The sequence below is a fragment of the Nipponia nippon genome, unplaced genomic scaffold (assembly GCF_047370975.1).
Source record: "Nipponia nippon isolate SJK-2023a ecotype South Korea unplaced genomic scaffold, ASM4737097v1 scaffold_8, whole genome shotgun sequence".
Classification (NCBI taxonomy): domain Eukaryota; kingdom Metazoa; phylum Chordata; class Aves; order Pelecaniformes; family Threskiornithidae; genus Nipponia; species Nipponia nippon.
Window position 1 is genome coordinate 38839207 of NW_028262402.1, and position 18102 is coordinate 38857308.

Below are 18102 nucleotides of genomic sequence, written 5' to 3' on the forward strand. Positions count from 1 at the left end.
AAAATATTCCTTGGGCTCTTTGTCTTCTCAGGGAGCTAAATGCCAGTGTGCCTCTCCTCTCCCAGGCGATTGCAAAAGGGCTTGCTGATTCAGGATCTGCAGTCACTTTGTGGCAAAAAGTCCATGATACTCAGACGCATGCTGGAATGTCTATAATGCCCAAAATAAAATGAAATCTCTAGGCATAAGGGATGCACTGACACTGCTCTGCTGAAATTTGCTTTGCATGGGGTGGGGTGTGAGGGGGAGCAATCCTCAATCTGATCTATAAAGCAAAATAGCCTTTTGTTTTACAGTTTTGCATTTTGCTTAATTATATCTTGTGTCCATTCATCTTTCATAATAGTATGCAAAGATTATGTCTGTGCAGCTTTAGTCATATATATATAAAAATTCCATAAAAACAGGAAAAATGATGCATGGAAAATGTCTGCTTTGTGATGTAAAATCCAGTGACCCGTAAGAGAAGATTAAATAAATGTCTTGGCTTTAGAGGCATTTTCCTTGTGCCAGGTCCAGTGAGAAATAAGCCTAAGTAATCAATGTATATAAAGCAATGTTTTAGTTGCTTGATCTGGAAATGTAAATATCCCTTATTAAGAACTGTGAATTGTCTCATTAGAGAAACCTGGGGAAAAGATGGAGAAAATAACTGGAAATACTTGGCTTTTTTTAATCAGTCTGTTTTATGCAAGTGTAAAAAATTAGTATTTTTGTCTTGGAGATAAAGCTGGTTTTTATCTAGTGTAAATGAAACTGCTTACCTTAGCCAGTACCATCTGTCCCACTGATATAGAGATGAATGATGGCTTACTAAAACCCATTTCCATCAGAAAACAATTTCTAACGGCTGTTTGATGAAAATCAATTTTCTGCTGGGGCATGTAGAAAACTTTCACATTCTTGTCCTTGTGGCTCACTCCCCCTTCTGAAGCCTCTGGAGGAGATGATGTAGATACTGCTTTGAGTAGCAGCTGGACTGGACTGACTAATGTGGAAAGGACATACAGCTGCTGTTGCACCTAGTGACGTGGGACTCGGTTGCTGCAGCAGATGGAGAATGAGCGGGAAGTAAAGACTCCTTAATCCACTTCCTCTTCTGTTCCTTCTTCAGTCTGCCTTTTGCATGCTGCTCATACTGTCAGGGTGTGCACTGCTGAGGGTGATGTTCTTATCTAGTGCACCTCATCCCTGAGGACCAGTTAGCTGTGATTAATTAGTTTGTAGCTCTATGCTAAGAAAAAGCATCTGAGTCATTCACTGGTGAAAATGGGCTATCCTCAAAATGTGCTTGTCCTTTCTCTGTCTGGATGCATCAGTGTATTTTGGCTTGCTGTAACTCTTTAGCACAGTTTGGCCTTGGGAGAGTTCTTAAGGGATTACTTGCCTGTTCATCCTGGGGGAAAAAGGAATCTTAGTTTAAAATGGAGAAGTTTATTTCTGATATCTAGTATCTTTGCTGTGCAGTAGCAATAAGTTGCAAATGTGTCCTGCAGCTGTGTAGATTAGTTAGGTTTTATATATATATATATATATATTTATATATATTTATATACATATACATTACAAGTATCTGTAGTAATGGCTGTTCTTCACTGTTTCTAAGTTCACCTCAGTTGGGTAAAAATGAACTTTCTCCAGGAGACCATCTCTAACTTCATCCAGGATAAAGCTTTCCAGAATCATAAGTAATCTGTTTGCAGATTACTGCTATCAGTTGCATTTCTGGGACTTTAGATTCTTCCAATATTTTCTTTATTACTTTGTTCAGCTCAGCTAAAATAGAGGTAGGTAACATCTTTATCTGAATTAATTAAATCTGCATTTCTTCATTTTCCTACAATAGTCAAGTGTTGGCCCACTGCCCTGGCAGAAGAAAATCTGACTTCCTAGCTGCATGAATGTAAACCCCTTGGAGCTTCAAGAAAATGTCTTGCATTACTAAAACCTTGTGTGAGGCTTTGCACGGGTGTTGCTACAACATTCTTTCAGACTCTGAAATGTGTAACTAGACCGAGACAGTGGCATGGTTTCTATTATGAAGCATGTTCCTCATTCAGCTCTAATTTTTTTTTTTTTTTTTTTTTTTAGCTTTTAGTTTTTCTGCCACTGCAATCTCTTTGAGACATAAATGCTCTTCTGGCTTTTAAATTTTATTTAGTCAAAGTCCTTGAGAGATGATGGAACACAACTAACAACTTTCTGGTTTTTGTTTTTTTGTTTTTTTTTTTCTTTTGAAAACTACAGCCTACCCTTGCATATCTTCTAAAATGGTGTTATTTAGTGTTGGTTATTCGTCTGTTCAGCTGCAGTCATTTCCTACAAATGTTTTAATCTCTGGAACTCCTCCTGGGTTTTCTCTGTATGTGTAAATTTCAAGAAGTTGCTAAGTTTACAGTGTGAATACCACCTAAAAAATTTCAGTCTAATCAATGAACTTAGTTAATGGAAGAGAAACTTCACAGATATATGTTCAATGCAGCTTTTAAGGTAGAAGATTCAAATAACTTTGAGATCAAGGAAATCTTAAATTATGCAAACTGTGGCCAGCTCTTTGAGGGTCGGGTTTTTTTGGTTGGTTGTTTTGGTTTGGTTTTGGGTTGGTTTGGTTTTGGGGTTGTTTTTGTTTGGTTGGTTGTTTTTTCAGAAAGAGAGAAACAGAAATGGGGGCAGGGGGAAGAGAGGGGCTATGGTTCTTTGCTCCATTTCATGTTTGAAGGTCCTAAGCAAAGTAGCAAGGGAGCCTGGCAACAAAATGCAGTCGCCAAACTGTAGCTTCTCTTGGATATCCTTCGCAGTCTTGTCACTGAAATCTGGAGTATGCAATAGCCACTTTTCTTCATTTCCTCCTGATACGTTGCAGACTTTGTTGTGGGAAGCTGCTAACACACGTGCAGCTTTTGCATTGCGGTCATCAATCACACAGTGGTCCCTAAATCTGCTTCCTGACAAAACAGATTTCAGTAGCGTCCTGATGCTTAATATTAGGATGGTGGCAAGAATGGGGCACAGACAGGTCTGTCAAAGCACATTAAGTGTGTAGAAGAAAATCACACCAGAAAACAAAGCAGATATATATAGAGCACTTGTTGTGGAAACCTGCTACTAGATTACCAAAATCTCTATTTGTAATCTGAAGGCTGCCGCACATGTATACAATTAGACTTTGTTTATCATTATTACATCTCTTGCGGCTCTTCTGCTTAGTGTATTACAAGCACTTTACGTAACCTGTTCAAAACTGCATATCATAAGTGTGAGTCACTTTGCCCGGGAGCAAAGGGAATTTGCCTGAATAAAGGAAACCAGCTACCTATTGTTAGAGCTTGCAAACATGTACAAGCAGTATTGCTGCATCACTTTTGGCATTGGGTTATGCCCTGTGTCTAATATTGGCACATAGGGTACTTATTCTTGCAGACATTGGAACTTCACTACTGGAATTTTTGCTGCACTGGGACCTGTGTTTTCAATGGCAGACTTCTGAGCATTTTGTGTATGCGCAAAGATACTGAAATGACTGTTGAAAGCGGCTTTGCCAGGAGCAATGCCTACTACCAAACTTACAGGTCTCAAAATCTTTTTCTCAGAGAGAGAGAAGAACCAAAGCACCTGGATTCATAGCTAGTCCTGAAACTTTGGCATAAATGTTTCAAAATGGAGGAAAAATGAATTAAAATCCATGGAGTCACCTGAATCCAATTTTGGAAAATGAAGGGAGACCACATTCAGCTTTGGTCAGAAAATCATTCTGGTAGCAGTTGAACTGGAAGAATCTAATGTATGGATGTCTTAACTGTTTCCTAGGAGAACATCCCAACAAAGTTGTTAAAATTATTCGAAGAACTACAAGAAAACTACTTTCACCAACTTTAAACAGTAATTATATAAAGAGGAAAAAAAATGATACTATATAATCAGTTGCACTTGTTTAATGATCTAGCATTTTTGCTAGCATTCAGCATGGTATGCCAGAAAAATATAAGGTCTACTGTTTATATTTTAATAGCACGACTATTGACATGTATAATTTAGAAAGCACAGCTAACAGTATATAGAGCAGCATGTAGTGCTGCGTTAGTTTGTACTGAGGCACTGCTCTAGAGTGCAAAGAAAAAGAATGACAAAAGAACATGGCATAGACCAGTATAATTTCAGCTTTCTGAAAGAAGAGCTACACCCTGGATATTTCTACTCTTTGCTGCAAACCTCTATTTTTCTAGGTCCATGGGACCATTTCTAATTACATCTGCATTGTACAAACAAATACCGGTCTGTCTTTATGCTTATTTTGAGTTATAGATTGCCTTATTATAAGAAAAATATTGGGTAGACTTCTCCTCTGGAGGTCACAGCTGCTTCTTGCAAAGCAGACTAGTGTCACGAAGGTACTTTTGTTCTGTAGGAAGAAAGAACAACTTGGTAATAACTGTTCACACCCCCCCGCCCCAGACCTCACCTTCCCCACAGAGGTGAGGGTGATGGGCAAAAGTCCAGCTTCATGAAGTGTGACCTGCAGCAGCTGGGCAAACATTCGAGAGAAAAACAGTGTGAACTGAAGGAAGAGTGAAGGAGTACCATGGCTGTAGCGACGTGGTTACAAGTGGTGAGAAACAGTAAAACTAGTTCAGTCACTGGGATTTTCTAGTTATTATTTTTACGTCCCGGTTTGTGATTTAATGTGAAAGGAAATTGATAGCTCAAATGTGGCAGCTGCAGAGAGCTGGGGGTAGCCACCTCCAGAAGCTTCAGCAGAAGCAGCTGCAAAAAGTGTTATTTCAATGGGACTGTAAGCACAGCAGGCACTGGAAGGCGAGGGAGCTCTAGTGCAGAGGCAATGGACTAGGCAATAACCACACATACACCTTGAATCTAATTGCAACTTCCTAATGTTCAAAGAGAGCTCCTTTTAAATGTTGCTTGAAGAAAACGTACTGTTTTTTAACAGGCACTCTCCTCAGGTGGTTTGGCTTAAGGGTTTACACAATTTATAGAGGCTTAGTATCTTTTCAGGAGTCTGGAAACGATAAATTGTGTTTGCATGGGAGTGATAGTGTGCGTGGATTTCTGGTACTTATGGTAACCGGTATAAGTGAAAAGCAAATGCTTACTTGTAGTAGAAAATTTACATCTGGCCTAACCCATGTGTCTTGAATCATTTTGACCAAGTGAGACCCGGTGGATTTAATTTTTTTTTTTTTTTTTAACTTCACTGAGAATGCTGCCTGAAGGAAGGCAGCTATTCTACACCAGGACAGTTCATTAAGTCCCACCAAGCAGCAGAGTGGGCTGGTGAGGGAGATGAGAGCAGGCGTCTCCACAAACAGTAGTAGAAAGAAATGAACTAATGGCAGCTATGTTGTGGGAAGCATGGCTGCAGAGCAGTGTTAATCAGTGGTGGCTTCTGCTCATATGCCTTTTTCTCCCCGTCTCTTACACAGAACTGTGATAACTAGGTATCCCTACCATTTCATTAGGCAGATTTTAAAACCTGTTTAAATGACAGTAGTACAGAGGGTAAAAGAAAGCAAACATCATCTTGCCCTCCAGACCGATAATGAGGTGGAGTTGCTGAGGCAGAGTTCATTTTTATTCATTGCTTTACAGCACCTGCAATAAGGCAGATGTCTTCTGGAAAAATCACCATCTTTGTTCCAGAAAGTTCATAGGCCAAACTTCAGCTGCCATAAAATGAGTTATAAAAAGGGAGAACAGATAAACAAGGACAAAGTTTACATCCACACAGTCCTAGGATGTCTGCTTTTAAAGAAGGCAAGAATGTTAGAGTTAGGTTTTTCACGAGCTGCTTGTGGGGAATGCATAAAGACTTAGCAAAGAACAATTGAGAGTTAATGAAGAATGGGGAAATAACTTTGTGAATGAGAGTAGAGGGGAACTTCTGTTAAATTAAATGAAGCCTGCGTCCCACTTAGTTCCTGTCTGCTCATGGTTTGTTAAATGATTTGTTTTCTGTCATTAATAATCTCATACAAATATGGAGAAAATACAAGAAAACTTGTTTGAAAGAATAAACCTATTTACCCTATCTGTACTCTTTGTACTATGTACTCAGAACCAGTCCTTTACTGTCACATCAGTGGTTAGTTACGTTTGCCAGCCATTTACAACCTTCACACTCTAACAGGAATAATTGTTGAACAATGTATAATATACTTTCTAGAACTGTAGTACCTATATTTTTGTCATCCCTCGATTTTTTTTTTTTCATTTTTTTTAAAGGACAGACTTTTCCAGTCCTTTCAGCAGCCTTGTCCCTAGCTTGCGCAGTTGTTAAATAGCTTCAGTTCAGTTGATTTTTTGTTATCTGAATGTAAACTGCCTTTACATACATTATGTGTGTCTGATTAACACCTTCCTTTTATGAAAATAAGAAATTTAAATTTTACAGAACTAGCCTGAAAGCAATTATCTGTAGGAGAAGCAATGTTGAAATCCTGCCTAGTACATTCGTGGGATCATGCACAAACTTAATACCAGATTTGAAAGGATTTAAGTTCTCATTTTTTTTTTGCCACTCTGAAAAAGGATTTCGGCTTAGAGTGATGTAAGGTGAGTGGAAGACCCATCTGTAGAGAGCAGTAATTAATGAGACAGCACATCTAGTGCTAGAATATTTGTTGATGATGCAGATATTCCATATACCTAACTGTCTGTGTTCTGTATTATATTCTGTTTTCACCCTGTAACCTGTTGTTACGCTTTATGAGTCTGCATATAATTTTTCATCTATACAGGCCTTTTAGCAATGCCATACAACAAATACAGAGAAAATATATAGTTACTTTTGACAAAAAGGGGCAAAGTTATGCTTCATTAGAATGAAGACAATTTAAGCTTTTATATGCAGGGATAAAACTGTGGAGAGGCAGTAGACAGGAGGATGAATTAAGTTTCATTTTGAACATATTCATGTTGTGGACAGCAAGGCAGACTGACTAAAATAAAAAATGTGGGGTTACTAAAGGTGGAATTACCTAAGCATTAGGAGATACAGTGAAGGAATTTTATACCTTGAGGTGAATATAACAGTCGTTACAATAAATTCCTCTATTATTTGCTAATCTATTACTTAGATATAGAGCAATCTAAAGAGGTAGGGTGATCCCATTTGTTGAAGTGGAGCTGGGTCTAGCGGAGTCTGTCTGGGAGGCTTTTTGTCTCAACAGTTCAGGAATTGTGGGACTTCTCTGGAGCACTTTATCCCCAGTACATCTCTTCCTGAAATGCAGCTCTCTTCCCTTTGCTGATCTCTTCCCATTTAACAGGCAATTGGTGGTAGGTGGAAGAGAAGTGTCCCTACCTGCTTTGAAATACTGACACTTTGGGGCAGTAGTACAGGGAATGGGCAATTTCTTAGTTTGCATGGCTGCAGGAATTGCGTTTTACGTTATACTTAATCATATAGTTTCATGCTTTCCTTCTCAGTATCTGCATAAGGTACAGTTTAACCTGAACTTGTGTGAAAGTCTTGTTTTTCTCTTCTGAACTAACTGTTGTTGAAAACCTAGAGTGGGGAGAAACTGTACCTGATTCTGGTTGTGGATTGGAGAGAAATCCAGGGGTCCCACTACCAAGACAAGAGTGTGCTGGCCATACGGCACAAAGTGCTGAGCTAGCATAAATTCAGCGTCCATTGAGATGTGTTCAGGAGGTGATGACACATTAATTTTGAGGAGGTGGGCTTTTTGATAGTTCAGACTTCACTTGTCCTCCTGCACCCAGTAAAAAGACAAATATAAGCCCTATCCAATTTGTTTTATGCTGTGAGGGTGTGATTTTTTTTTTTTTTATTTTTATTCAGCTGGGTGGCTGATGTTAGTGCATATGTGAATCAGGTTACGATCCTGCTGAAAACTTGTAGTTGTATCAGCTCTTTTGTAACTGCTTGGCTGGACACAGAGAAAGTGTTACTGGCACAGTGGGAAGAGTACCAATGCACAGATTTTAGGGGCTGGAGAGGAAAGAGCAGGTCTGTCCTTTTCAACAGTAGCGTCAGAAGTGAAGATTAGTGTAAGTCAGTAAGACCTTGTCTGGTCTGAGAGAGATGAGTTTGTGTGCCAACACCCATTCAAGTTTATGCTGTTATATGTTGCCAAGGAGGACAGAGCCTGGCCTGGCACATTAGGAGCCACAGTATCAGAGTCAATAAAAGGTAGTTTAGTCTGAAACTGGCAACATTTTTATGTGTTTGTCTTCATTGTCAGTACAAAAACCACCAAAGCACCTGTGCAGTAGACTAATACCCTAATGAGCAAAAGGAGGATGGGAAAACTTTTGCTTTGTTGTGCCCCTTTAGGTAGCAAAGACAGTTGTTGTCACAGTGTGCACCATTTGCTACAAATCCAGTTAGTTGCATAGACTAAAATTCATCAGCTGAAGTTGTTTATGCTGATGATTATTCTCATCCTTTCAGTTCTTAGATCTTCAGAAGGTGTTGAAAATAGGTTAAATGATCCAAAAGTCACTGTACAGTCACTATACGCTGTCAGCTGTACAGTTACAGCTGATACATGGACTCTGGGCCGCTTGTCTGAACCTCTGCATGGGGCTAATAGGAAGAAAAATTTTTTTCAGTCTCTAAAGGAAAGAATTCATGGCACAGAAGGTTGCTAAATTTTATTGCTTTCTCTGCACCAGGAGAGTATTCAAGAAGAGCTGAAAGAAATAAGGGGCTTAGGTTTGAAACTAGATTTTGCTGCCTTCATAGGCATTAAAAGAGGTGCCTGTGTAAGGAAAATTGTGTGAGAGTTCAATTTTTCCGTTTGCATTTGTAGATTCCAATAAATATATTTTTGTGATAATAAAAATGGATGAATCAAGAACATCTCCCCTAAGGCTTGAGGAGCAGCTTTTTCATCTCTTCCTTGGATTCCATTCTTAATCACAAGTAATACTAATAAAAGAATAGAACTCTTGAATAGGAGTGGAAATTAAGAAGGTAACCTTGTAGGTAAGGTCTGCACCATACTAGTAGAAGGCCTTACATTCTGCCCTCCAGAGACTGTAGGTCGTCTTTTGAATTTGCAGAAATCCTACAGAAAGTGTTTATGAGCTTGAAAGGTGATCCAGAGTTCTCCTCTTGAAATGATATTGCTAGGTTACCTGCCTTGTTTTTTTTTTTAGGTTCAGGTTTTTTTGTTTTGAATGGCTTATCCTTTCTCATTAATAAAATACAGTACTGTGCTATCTGATGCTCTTTCGTAGTCCCTTGTTGTGGCAGTGAACAAGATGGGCATCCAGCTATGAAGCAGAAACTATTTGCATGTGTATTGATTTGATCAAAGTTACATAATTACTGCTTTTGTTGGGCATTAATCATTCATGAATAGAGGCCTTTCAAGGAAAGAAAAATGTGAATCTTCTTATGACACAAAACCAAATCTTTCTAATAGTCAAAGTAGCAGTCTAAGAATGGTGGTGTTGTTTGTTCCCACCAAATTGCCTGTTCTGAACTGTTATGCAAGTGCAGGTTCTGTTTGGTGCGCAGTCTTAGTTATTTAAGAGCTGCACAACTCTGTCTTTTCTAAAAATAAGCAGTCACTCCAGCATATGCTGTTCCGAGAACTATAACAAGAGTAGTTTTGTGTACTTGAACCGTTTTGTATGTAATTCCCACTCCTGAAATGTTTTTGTTCAAATGCTGGAGTAGTTCTGGCCACGAAACTTCTGGGGTTCTTTGCTTCCACTGATACAATCTCTTCGTTGTTTGGCGGGTGGGAGGTAAAATCTGAAAACAGACACCAAAATGGTATCTTCAAGCTGGTGAAAATATTCCATGCCAAGGGAAGATCCTTCCATCCTGATAGCCTTCTTTCCCTTCCCAATGCTTTTCTTTATTTAATCCATCCATCTTTTCTTAAGAATTCCTTTCTTGATGAATTTCTTATTTTGACTCAGTTCTTTTTTTTTTTAATCCATCCAGCTGGATTGTCTAGTCAGCATGAGAAAATTTTGGACATGATCTCAATTTACATACATAATCTATCACATTTTGGCACTGTCCTTTTGAACCCTTCTCTCCCCTGCGAGTCCTGTTTGTTGTCATTTCATTCTGTCCGTATAGATTTTTGTATAGAGATTTTTCTTTTCTCATCAACTTCATTTCTCTCTAGATTCCTCCCAGTTAATGCAACTCTTGCATTGACTGTTAAGCAGAACTTCATAAATACATTTATTTGTATCTAGAATCTGCATTTAAACCATTAGCCTGCATTGTGGTGCCTTGGCATGCATGTACAGTCGCCTGGAATTTGTGACTGTTTTTTCCAGAAGATAATGCATGCTGTTTCAAAGTCCTGAAGCAGTTTGAATGTCCAGTTAGATTGGAAATGTCTTAAGAGGATTGTGATGGATGGCTATAGGCTGTTTTGTAAAGACAGGCAGGGAAGAAGAGGAGGAGGAGTTGTACACTATGTTAAGGAGAACCTTAATGTATAGAAGTCAACTATGGCAATTGTGGAAGCCCTATGAGATGCCTCTGGGTCAAGATCAGAGAGGTTGTCTCCAAGCGGGATCTTACAGTACGCATTTGATACCGACCTCCAAACCAAGACGATAAGGCCAACAAAGCAATATTTGGGCCACTTAAGCAAGCTTTGGGTCAACAGAACCTGGTTCTTATGGGTGACTTCGACTACCCAGACATTTGTTGGAAGAACAATACGGCAGCTCACGTGTTGTCCATCAAGTTCCTGGAATGCATAAAGCACTGCTTCCTCATACGAATGTTAGATGTGCCAGCCAGGAATGAGGTATTGCTAGACTTGCTACTCACAAACAAAGAAGACCTGCATTGTAACATCTCAGTTAGTGATAGCCTTAGCTGCAGTGATCACAATGTTGTGGAGTTTGGGATCCTGCTGAGCACGCTGAAGCTGGTACTAAGACAAAGATTTTAGACTTTAGAAGAGCAAGCTTCAGCTCACTGAGAGTTCAGTTGGGAGGGATTCCATGGGAAGGTTCCATGCAGGATAAAGGAGGTAGTGAGTGCTGGGAGTTTTTCAAGAACACTCTCCTGGAAGCACAGAAACAGTTAATCCCCTTTAAAATTAAGGGAAGTAGGCAGAGCAAGAGACCCCCTTGGCTTAACTGTGTCTGCTGAAAACCAAAAGAGAAGTGTACCAGAGATGGAAAAGTGGACGAACACCCATTGAGAACTACGAGGGCACTGCCAGGACGTGCAGAGATGCAGTTAGAAAAGCAAAAACTCAGCTCGAGTTGAAATTGGCCAGAGATGTCAAAAACTACAAGAAAGGGTTCTCCAGGTACGTAAACAACAAGCAGAAACAGAAGGAAAATATTGCCCCGCTGTTAAACAGGAGAGGTGAATTAATCACTAATAACACTGAAAAGGCAGAGGTTCTCAGCACTTCCTTCCCCTCTGTCTTTAGCAGCACTGTTGGGCCCCAGGCCTTGGCAACAAAAATCCAGGTTGATGCAAACACAGACCCACCGTCAGTGAAGGAAGAGTTGGTATGTCAATGATTACAGGAGCTTGACCCCTAGAAATTCATAGGCCTTGACATTAGCCACCTGAGGGCGCTAAGAGAGCTGGCTGATGTCATTGCAAGGCCGCTCTCCGTAATCTTTGAGAAGTCATGGAGATCGGGGGATGTCCCAGAAGACTGGAAGAAGGCTAATTTCACCCCCATCTACAAGAAGGGCTTAAAAGGGGATCCAGGAAATTATAGGCCCATCAATCTTACTTTGGTTCCTGGGAAAGTCATGGAACGAATCCTCCTGAGGGTTGTCACGAATCAAATGAAGCACATGACTGGGAAAAGCCAGCATGGATTCACCAAGGCCAAATCGTGCTTGACAAACCTGATCGCTGCCTGCAACAAGGTAACCTGCTCCATTGATCTGGGGTGAGCAGTGGACATTGTCTACCTGGATTTCTCCAAGGTTTTCGATATGGTTTCCCACAGCCTCCTCCTAGAGAAACTGATGCGTTACGGTCTAGACAAGTGGTCTGTGTGGTGGGTGGGGAACTGGCTGACAGGCTGCACCCAGAGGGTGGTGGAAAATAGCTCCTTTTCAAACTGGCAACCTGTCACAAGTGGGGTCCCCCAGGAATCGATATTGGGCCCAATGCTATTTAATATCTTCATAAGTGATCTGGACGATGGGATGAAGTGTACCCTGATGAAGTTTGTTGATGATACCAAACTGAAAAAGTGGACACTTCAGAATGGAGGGCCACCCTGCAGGAAGATCTGGATAGGCTGGAAGAGTGGGCTAACAAGATCCTTATGAAGTTCAACAAGGACAAATGTAAGGTCTGGGAAAACATGATTCAGGAGTGCAGCACAGGCCGGGTTCTACCTGGCTGGGGAGCAGCCCTGTGGAAAGGGACCTGGGGGTTCTGGTGGGCAGCAAGCTCAGTATGAGCGAACAGTGTGTTGCTGTGGCAAAGCAAGCCAACAGGATGCTGGGTTGCATCAACAAGGGCATCACCAGCAGAGATAAAGAAGTCTTTATCCCACTCTACTCAGCGCTTGTCAGGCCACACCTGGAATACTGTGTACAGTTCTGGTCCCCGCTACAAAAAAAAAAAGATGTGGACAGGGTGGAGAGGGTCCAGAGAAGGGCCACAAAGATGATCGAAGGACTGGGAAGCCTGCCATATGAGGAAAGGCTGAGAGAACTGTGTTCAGCCTTGAGACAAGAAAGGTTAAGAGAGACCTCATCACCAGGTTCCAGTATTTAAAGGGTGGCTACAAAGAAGGTGGAGACTCCCTTTTTACAAGGGGTCACATGGAAAAGCTGAGGGGCAATGGGTACAAGTTACTCCTGGGGAGATTCTGACTAGACACAAGAGGAAGATTTGTCACAATGCGAATGATCAGCCATTGCAATAATCTCCGCAGGGAAGTGGTGGATTCCCCAACATTGGACACTTTTAAGATTCGGCAGGACAGACTGCTGGGCCATCTTGTCTGGACCATGCTTTTGCCAAGAAAGGTTGGACCACATGATCCTTGAGGTCCCTTCCAACCTGGTATTCTGTGATTCTATGATTAGTTAGAACCCAATGTCTAAATTATTTGGGCAATTCGAAAAGTCTCAGTCTGTACAACCAGAAAATTTATTATTGTAGCTTTTGCTACAGCATACTGTTTCTTTTAAATCTTGTAATTGAAAAGTAGTCATCTCTCTGGGGTCTAGGAGGTAAAGATGACATGGTGGTGGTGTTATGAAAATGATTAAGAGTTTAGCATGTAAAGTTACTGATAAAGAACAGGAATCTATTTTTAGATTTTTAGAAACTCATGCCTGAATTCTTATTTTCTCTGCAGACTGCATCCTCAGCTATTAAAGGTGCTATCCAGCTGGGAATAGGATACACAGTAGGAAACCTTACATCAAAACCCGACAGAGATGTTCTTATGCAAGACTTCTATGTAGTGGAAAGTGTCTTCCTACCAAGGTAAGGACAAGCCTATTCAATTTATTTTCAATAGAATTTCATAATGAAACTCTAACTAGGTATTTCAAACAAGGATTGTTTTCCAGTTCTAACGAAATGGGGTTAGAGTAAGTTTAATGTATGAGAACTTGAAAATTATCCTGTCTTCATGTTGTCGTTGAAAATGAAGGTAGGGAGAAAACTGGGAAGATCACACTTCAACTGAAGATTTGAGACTTGTCACTTCTAGAGAAGGAAAGTAATTGACACTTTTAATTAAAGGAGCTGTTAATTATAATTGGAAGTGATTTGTGGATCCATATGCAACTAAGTATTGTGGCTAACATTCACGTTTGCTTAGTTTCAGTTTAATTTCTAAAAACTGAGAATAATACTTGACATTTTGTTGAGGTGTTGTCAAAATCTATGAAAATTCAAGTCCTGCAGTGTTAAGAGTAATATAAGAATTTACACTACACTATGAAATTCTAGCCAGGACTTTAGCCTGTGACAAGGCTTAGCTTTTACTAGCTGACTACAGATTGTACACCATTATTGCTTTGCATTTGGCCACCTCAGCTTGTATCACTGCCAAATTCATGGTATAGAATTTGTAATAATACAGTTATGCTGATGAGAGAAATCAAGGTCATACTCATTTTGGGGGTTCAGAAGCTGAAGTATAATGCCGTGTAACTTTTCCAAGTTACATATGCTAGGAATGTTTAGAAGGTTTAGGAAAAATGAAGAAGGTTTAGGAAAAATATATTTCAAAACCAGGGTGACTTGCTCTGTTCAGTGTTGTCTGGGTTCTTAGAAGTACTAAGTACCAGTAAGTACCATTTCCATAAGGACATGTTACGTATGTAGTATTCCCTCAATTTGGGGATGCTTTCTGTGAGTTTTTCAAAGTTTTGTTCATGTGCAGTTTGAATGCTACTTCATAAACTGTTCCTAATAATTTACAATCCTTAAAAAACCAAAATATATGAAGTAATTGCAAGCACTTTAAAGTTGATCTCTGCTCATGTAAATTAGCTTGATTCAACTCCTGTTTTCCTCTGAACTGAGATATCCTTTAAGGAGAAGAAAATTTATTTCTTATGTGAAATGAAGCTTTTACGTTACATTCTTTAGTTCCTAGTAATTGAGGGTATTCATATCCTTGTTCTGGTGTTAACTATAAGGTTTGTGCACAGTTTTGTCGTCTTTCTGTTGCAGATTAGTTAAATACAGAGAAGTTAACTATGTGCATGCGTTTTCATACACTGTCATAACAAAATTTTGTTTGTTTAAAAAAATCCAGATTACAGCTGAGAAATTTGCATATCATCTAACAGAGTTTTTATTGGTCTGAAAAAGGGAGTGAGAGGGAGTGAGCCATCATCTTTGTGAGATGTTTGACTGTGACAGCCATGCAGGCTTCTGTAGTTTGTTTGGCTGTGATAGCAGCTTTGTTCATGGAAGTTAAATGAAACATATATGCTAAAACTGTTTCATTACATAGCACAGTTTTGGGGAAAAAAATCTAATCTCTACTTTTTTTTTTTACATAGTTTTAAAGGAACGAGTAAAATAAAATGGTTTGTAGTCCATAGCATTGCATATGTCTTCTCTGAAACTTACATGCATGTGCACTCAGAAATGAGATTTCCCTGTTTTGTCATGGTTTTAAAGGAGAGCTGGGAGAGGTCCCTTCTGGCTTAAAAAGAAAATAAAGGTAGAATGAATAGCCTGTGTGCAGTAACATAAAATTTGTTATAAAAACTTTAGTAGCACCTTTCTGGACAGTTTCCTATAAATAAATCATATGAGGAAAATTAGACAAATGAAAGTAATGGCCAAAGCAGTGTAGCTTTTTTTTTTGCATAGCTGTCTAGTAAGCAAGAGTATTTAACATAGTGAGACATCTTGCCTTTAACAAAGACCCTCTCTATAAAGAGCATCTGCTGATAACATTCTCTGTGAAACTAAAAATTGGCTATCTATAGCAATCTCTTAAAACCATGACACTTGATTTCTCATGCTAATGCACAGAAATGTCAAATTTCAAGTCCTTCCTATATCTCAATGTAACATGCACATTCAGTTATTTGAAATGGTTTCAATCCAAAGTGGGTATTAGTTTGCATAAATTGTTATAATTTAGGATTGCGCATAATGATACAGGCTTCTTTATGCTGGTTGAGGGTGTTGGACGTTGAGTCTTTCATGATGGCATTATGTGGATCACTCCTGAGTCATATCTATAGGTAGCTTTGTTAACCTAGTCAGAGGTAAAAAGCTAAGGTTGCATGTTCTTTCCGGATAGGGCTGTGCTCCCAAGGTGCACCTTAGGTGCTCTTCACTTTTTCCTAGGACGGTACCGACATGTGAAGGCAGTGTTGTTAAAAGTCATGACTTTAATGACTTCCCCCCCTCCTTTGGATTCGTCTGTGTTGAAAGCAATTAGTTGAAATTACACCAGCAAGTCCAGTGGGCTGACCTCTACCTGGAAGCACCCTGGAGCAAGCCAAGGTTAAGTAAGCTTTTTGCCAGATGTCTGCAGCTGGAGGAGAACCTGACAGTGCAGCAAGCGTGGTGCTGAAAGCTTACCAAACAAAGAACAGCATTTTTTCGCTTGCTTTGGGTATGCATAATTCAGCTGCAACTCCGAGCAGGCTGTTAGCTGAGCTTCCCCTTCATTGTGGCCAGTTCACAGCAACCTGCCTCTTCGCAAGCTGTCCTGCTCAACCTTCCTCCCATGTTTTCCCGGCGTCCACCTCCCCTTATCCGGGTCTGGCAGTGAGGTGAGAGGACAGCTGTTTTGCAGAGTCATAGGCACACCTGCTGCTTTGACAGCAACAGGAGCACTGGTATGGTGGCAGTGATAAAATAGGCCTGAGCTAGTAGAAATGCAATGAAACGGCAGCCTGCGTGCCAGCGAGCAAAATAGTGTTATCTGTGCCCTTTTACTGTTAGGGGAAAAAAGTCAACATTTGTTTATAAATTTTATCAGTTGAAGAAGGTAAACAGTCTCTGTGTGTATCTCAGCCCCTGAAGTAAACCTCAGCACCGCCTGTACCTCAGCTTCGGTAACCATAGGAAAACACTTCCAGCATGTGTTTGGGATTCATGAAGGAGGGAGAAAAATTCAGACCTGAACATAACTGCCCTGCTTATTGTGGGAGCTACTGATGTCAATCAGGAGTAACTCCACGGATTGCAGGTTGTGCCTGGTCCAGAGTTACTTTGTAACTGGGTTAAATTGGTCAAAGTTTAGCCCAGATTCATTTAGATGTTTATTTCAGGAAGTGACTTTGAGTGAAGTGCAGGTATCTCTACAGTGCGTGAATTTGAGTTGCAAAGGTGCTTGCTTTCATTTGTACATTGTAGTGGTGGAGGAGGTGGAAAAGTGCCTCTGTTGCTTTCAGCTTCACGTTGTGGCATCCCCTTCGTCCCTTTCTTTTCAGGCAGGAGTTTATAACATGTTGCTTTTGGGACCTAGGTGAGGTATTAGGAGCTGCTATAAAGGAGGTCATTGAGAACCACTGTCCAGATTGAGTTTAAATGGCACTATGCAAATATGCTCCTTGGACTGAAAAACAAATGCAGTCTGCAGTGACCCAGCTGATTTTGAAGATACAGTGTCTTAAGTCTCCACCCAGCTCCCTGAACAGGGTGAACACCCAGGGAGAACTACTACAAGTAACCTCTCTTCTGGCTTTTAAACACTTTTGGAAATCCAGCAATGAAGTTGCTTACCTGGTGCTGGTACTGCTGCAGCAGTGGCTGAAGGGTTCAGTGGAAGGCTCTGCCTCCTGCCTGTTCTCTTTACGCTCTGTCTTATCACTTCACTGCGTGGGGCATATTCTCCCCTTCCTACGTTATACTCTGTGCTCCTGACTTCCTTGGTTGGAACCAGTTCGTATCTTGGTGGCGCATTTTGCCTGCAAATCAGTTATTTGTGCAGTGTGGCTACAGCAATGTTTTGACAGCTGTTTGATTCAAATGTGGAGCTGGCTCCAAGTAATGTGGCCATGGTTAGAAAGGCTCGTTGCTGAGCTAATAAGCCTAGCTGTGTCAGGCAGTGGTGGCTCAAGCAGGTCGCTGGACCATGGGGCTATGTAGCTGCCTGTGAGTTGGCAAGGTGGGCAGCTTGCTAAGCTCTTCCAGCAGACACATACTAAGTAGGCACATTTTCTATGGCGGTGCTTGACAAGCCAAAACCAAAAGCTGCTCCATGCTGTCAGCTAACTTTGGCTAGTCAGCTGTATGCAGCTTCAGAAATGCAGAGCATTTGGAGCAAGGCTCCATCTCTTTTTGTTTTCTTAGGTGGAGGCTGCTGCTAAGCACAGCTGTGAGTTTGACCTTTTTGCAGCAAGCTGTTAATCAGTCTGGTACGCTTCTGTTGCTAATACGCTTTCTTTTCAGGGTGTAGACCCTATCGAGAATACTTGCTATGGTTTCTAATTTAACTAGTAAGTCTGTTAGATGCTGTTGACCTGTATGCACCTTGCAGCTACAGTCATCTGTGCAGCAAACTGGTTCAATTACAAATTGCTTTCTTGTGATGCTAATGAAAGATTATTCAGTGCTTTCTGCTTTTTAATGTCAAAAGCTTAATATTGTATTATGATAGCATTTGGATGACAGCCCAAATAAGTAGTCAAAAGTGCTAAGAAAAGAAAAAT

The 18102-nt window shown here is 40.4% G+C and overlaps 1 protein-coding gene across 8 annotated transcripts in view; it reads left to right on the plus strand.

Moving 5' to 3' along the window:
* PIP5K1B (phosphatidylinositol-4-phosphate 5-kinase type 1 beta) overlaps positions 1-18102 on the plus strand; it is a 115331-nt gene that overhangs the window by 39708 nt on the left and 57521 nt on the right. For all 8 annotated transcript variants that reach the window (XM_087742670.1, XM_087742668.1, XM_087742666.1 and 5 more), the window contains one exon: positions 13320-13450. In XM_087742670.1, the coding sequence (XP_087598796.1) occupies positions 13320-13450 (131 nt within the window). The remainder of the gene's footprint in view (positions 1-13319; positions 13451-18102) is intronic.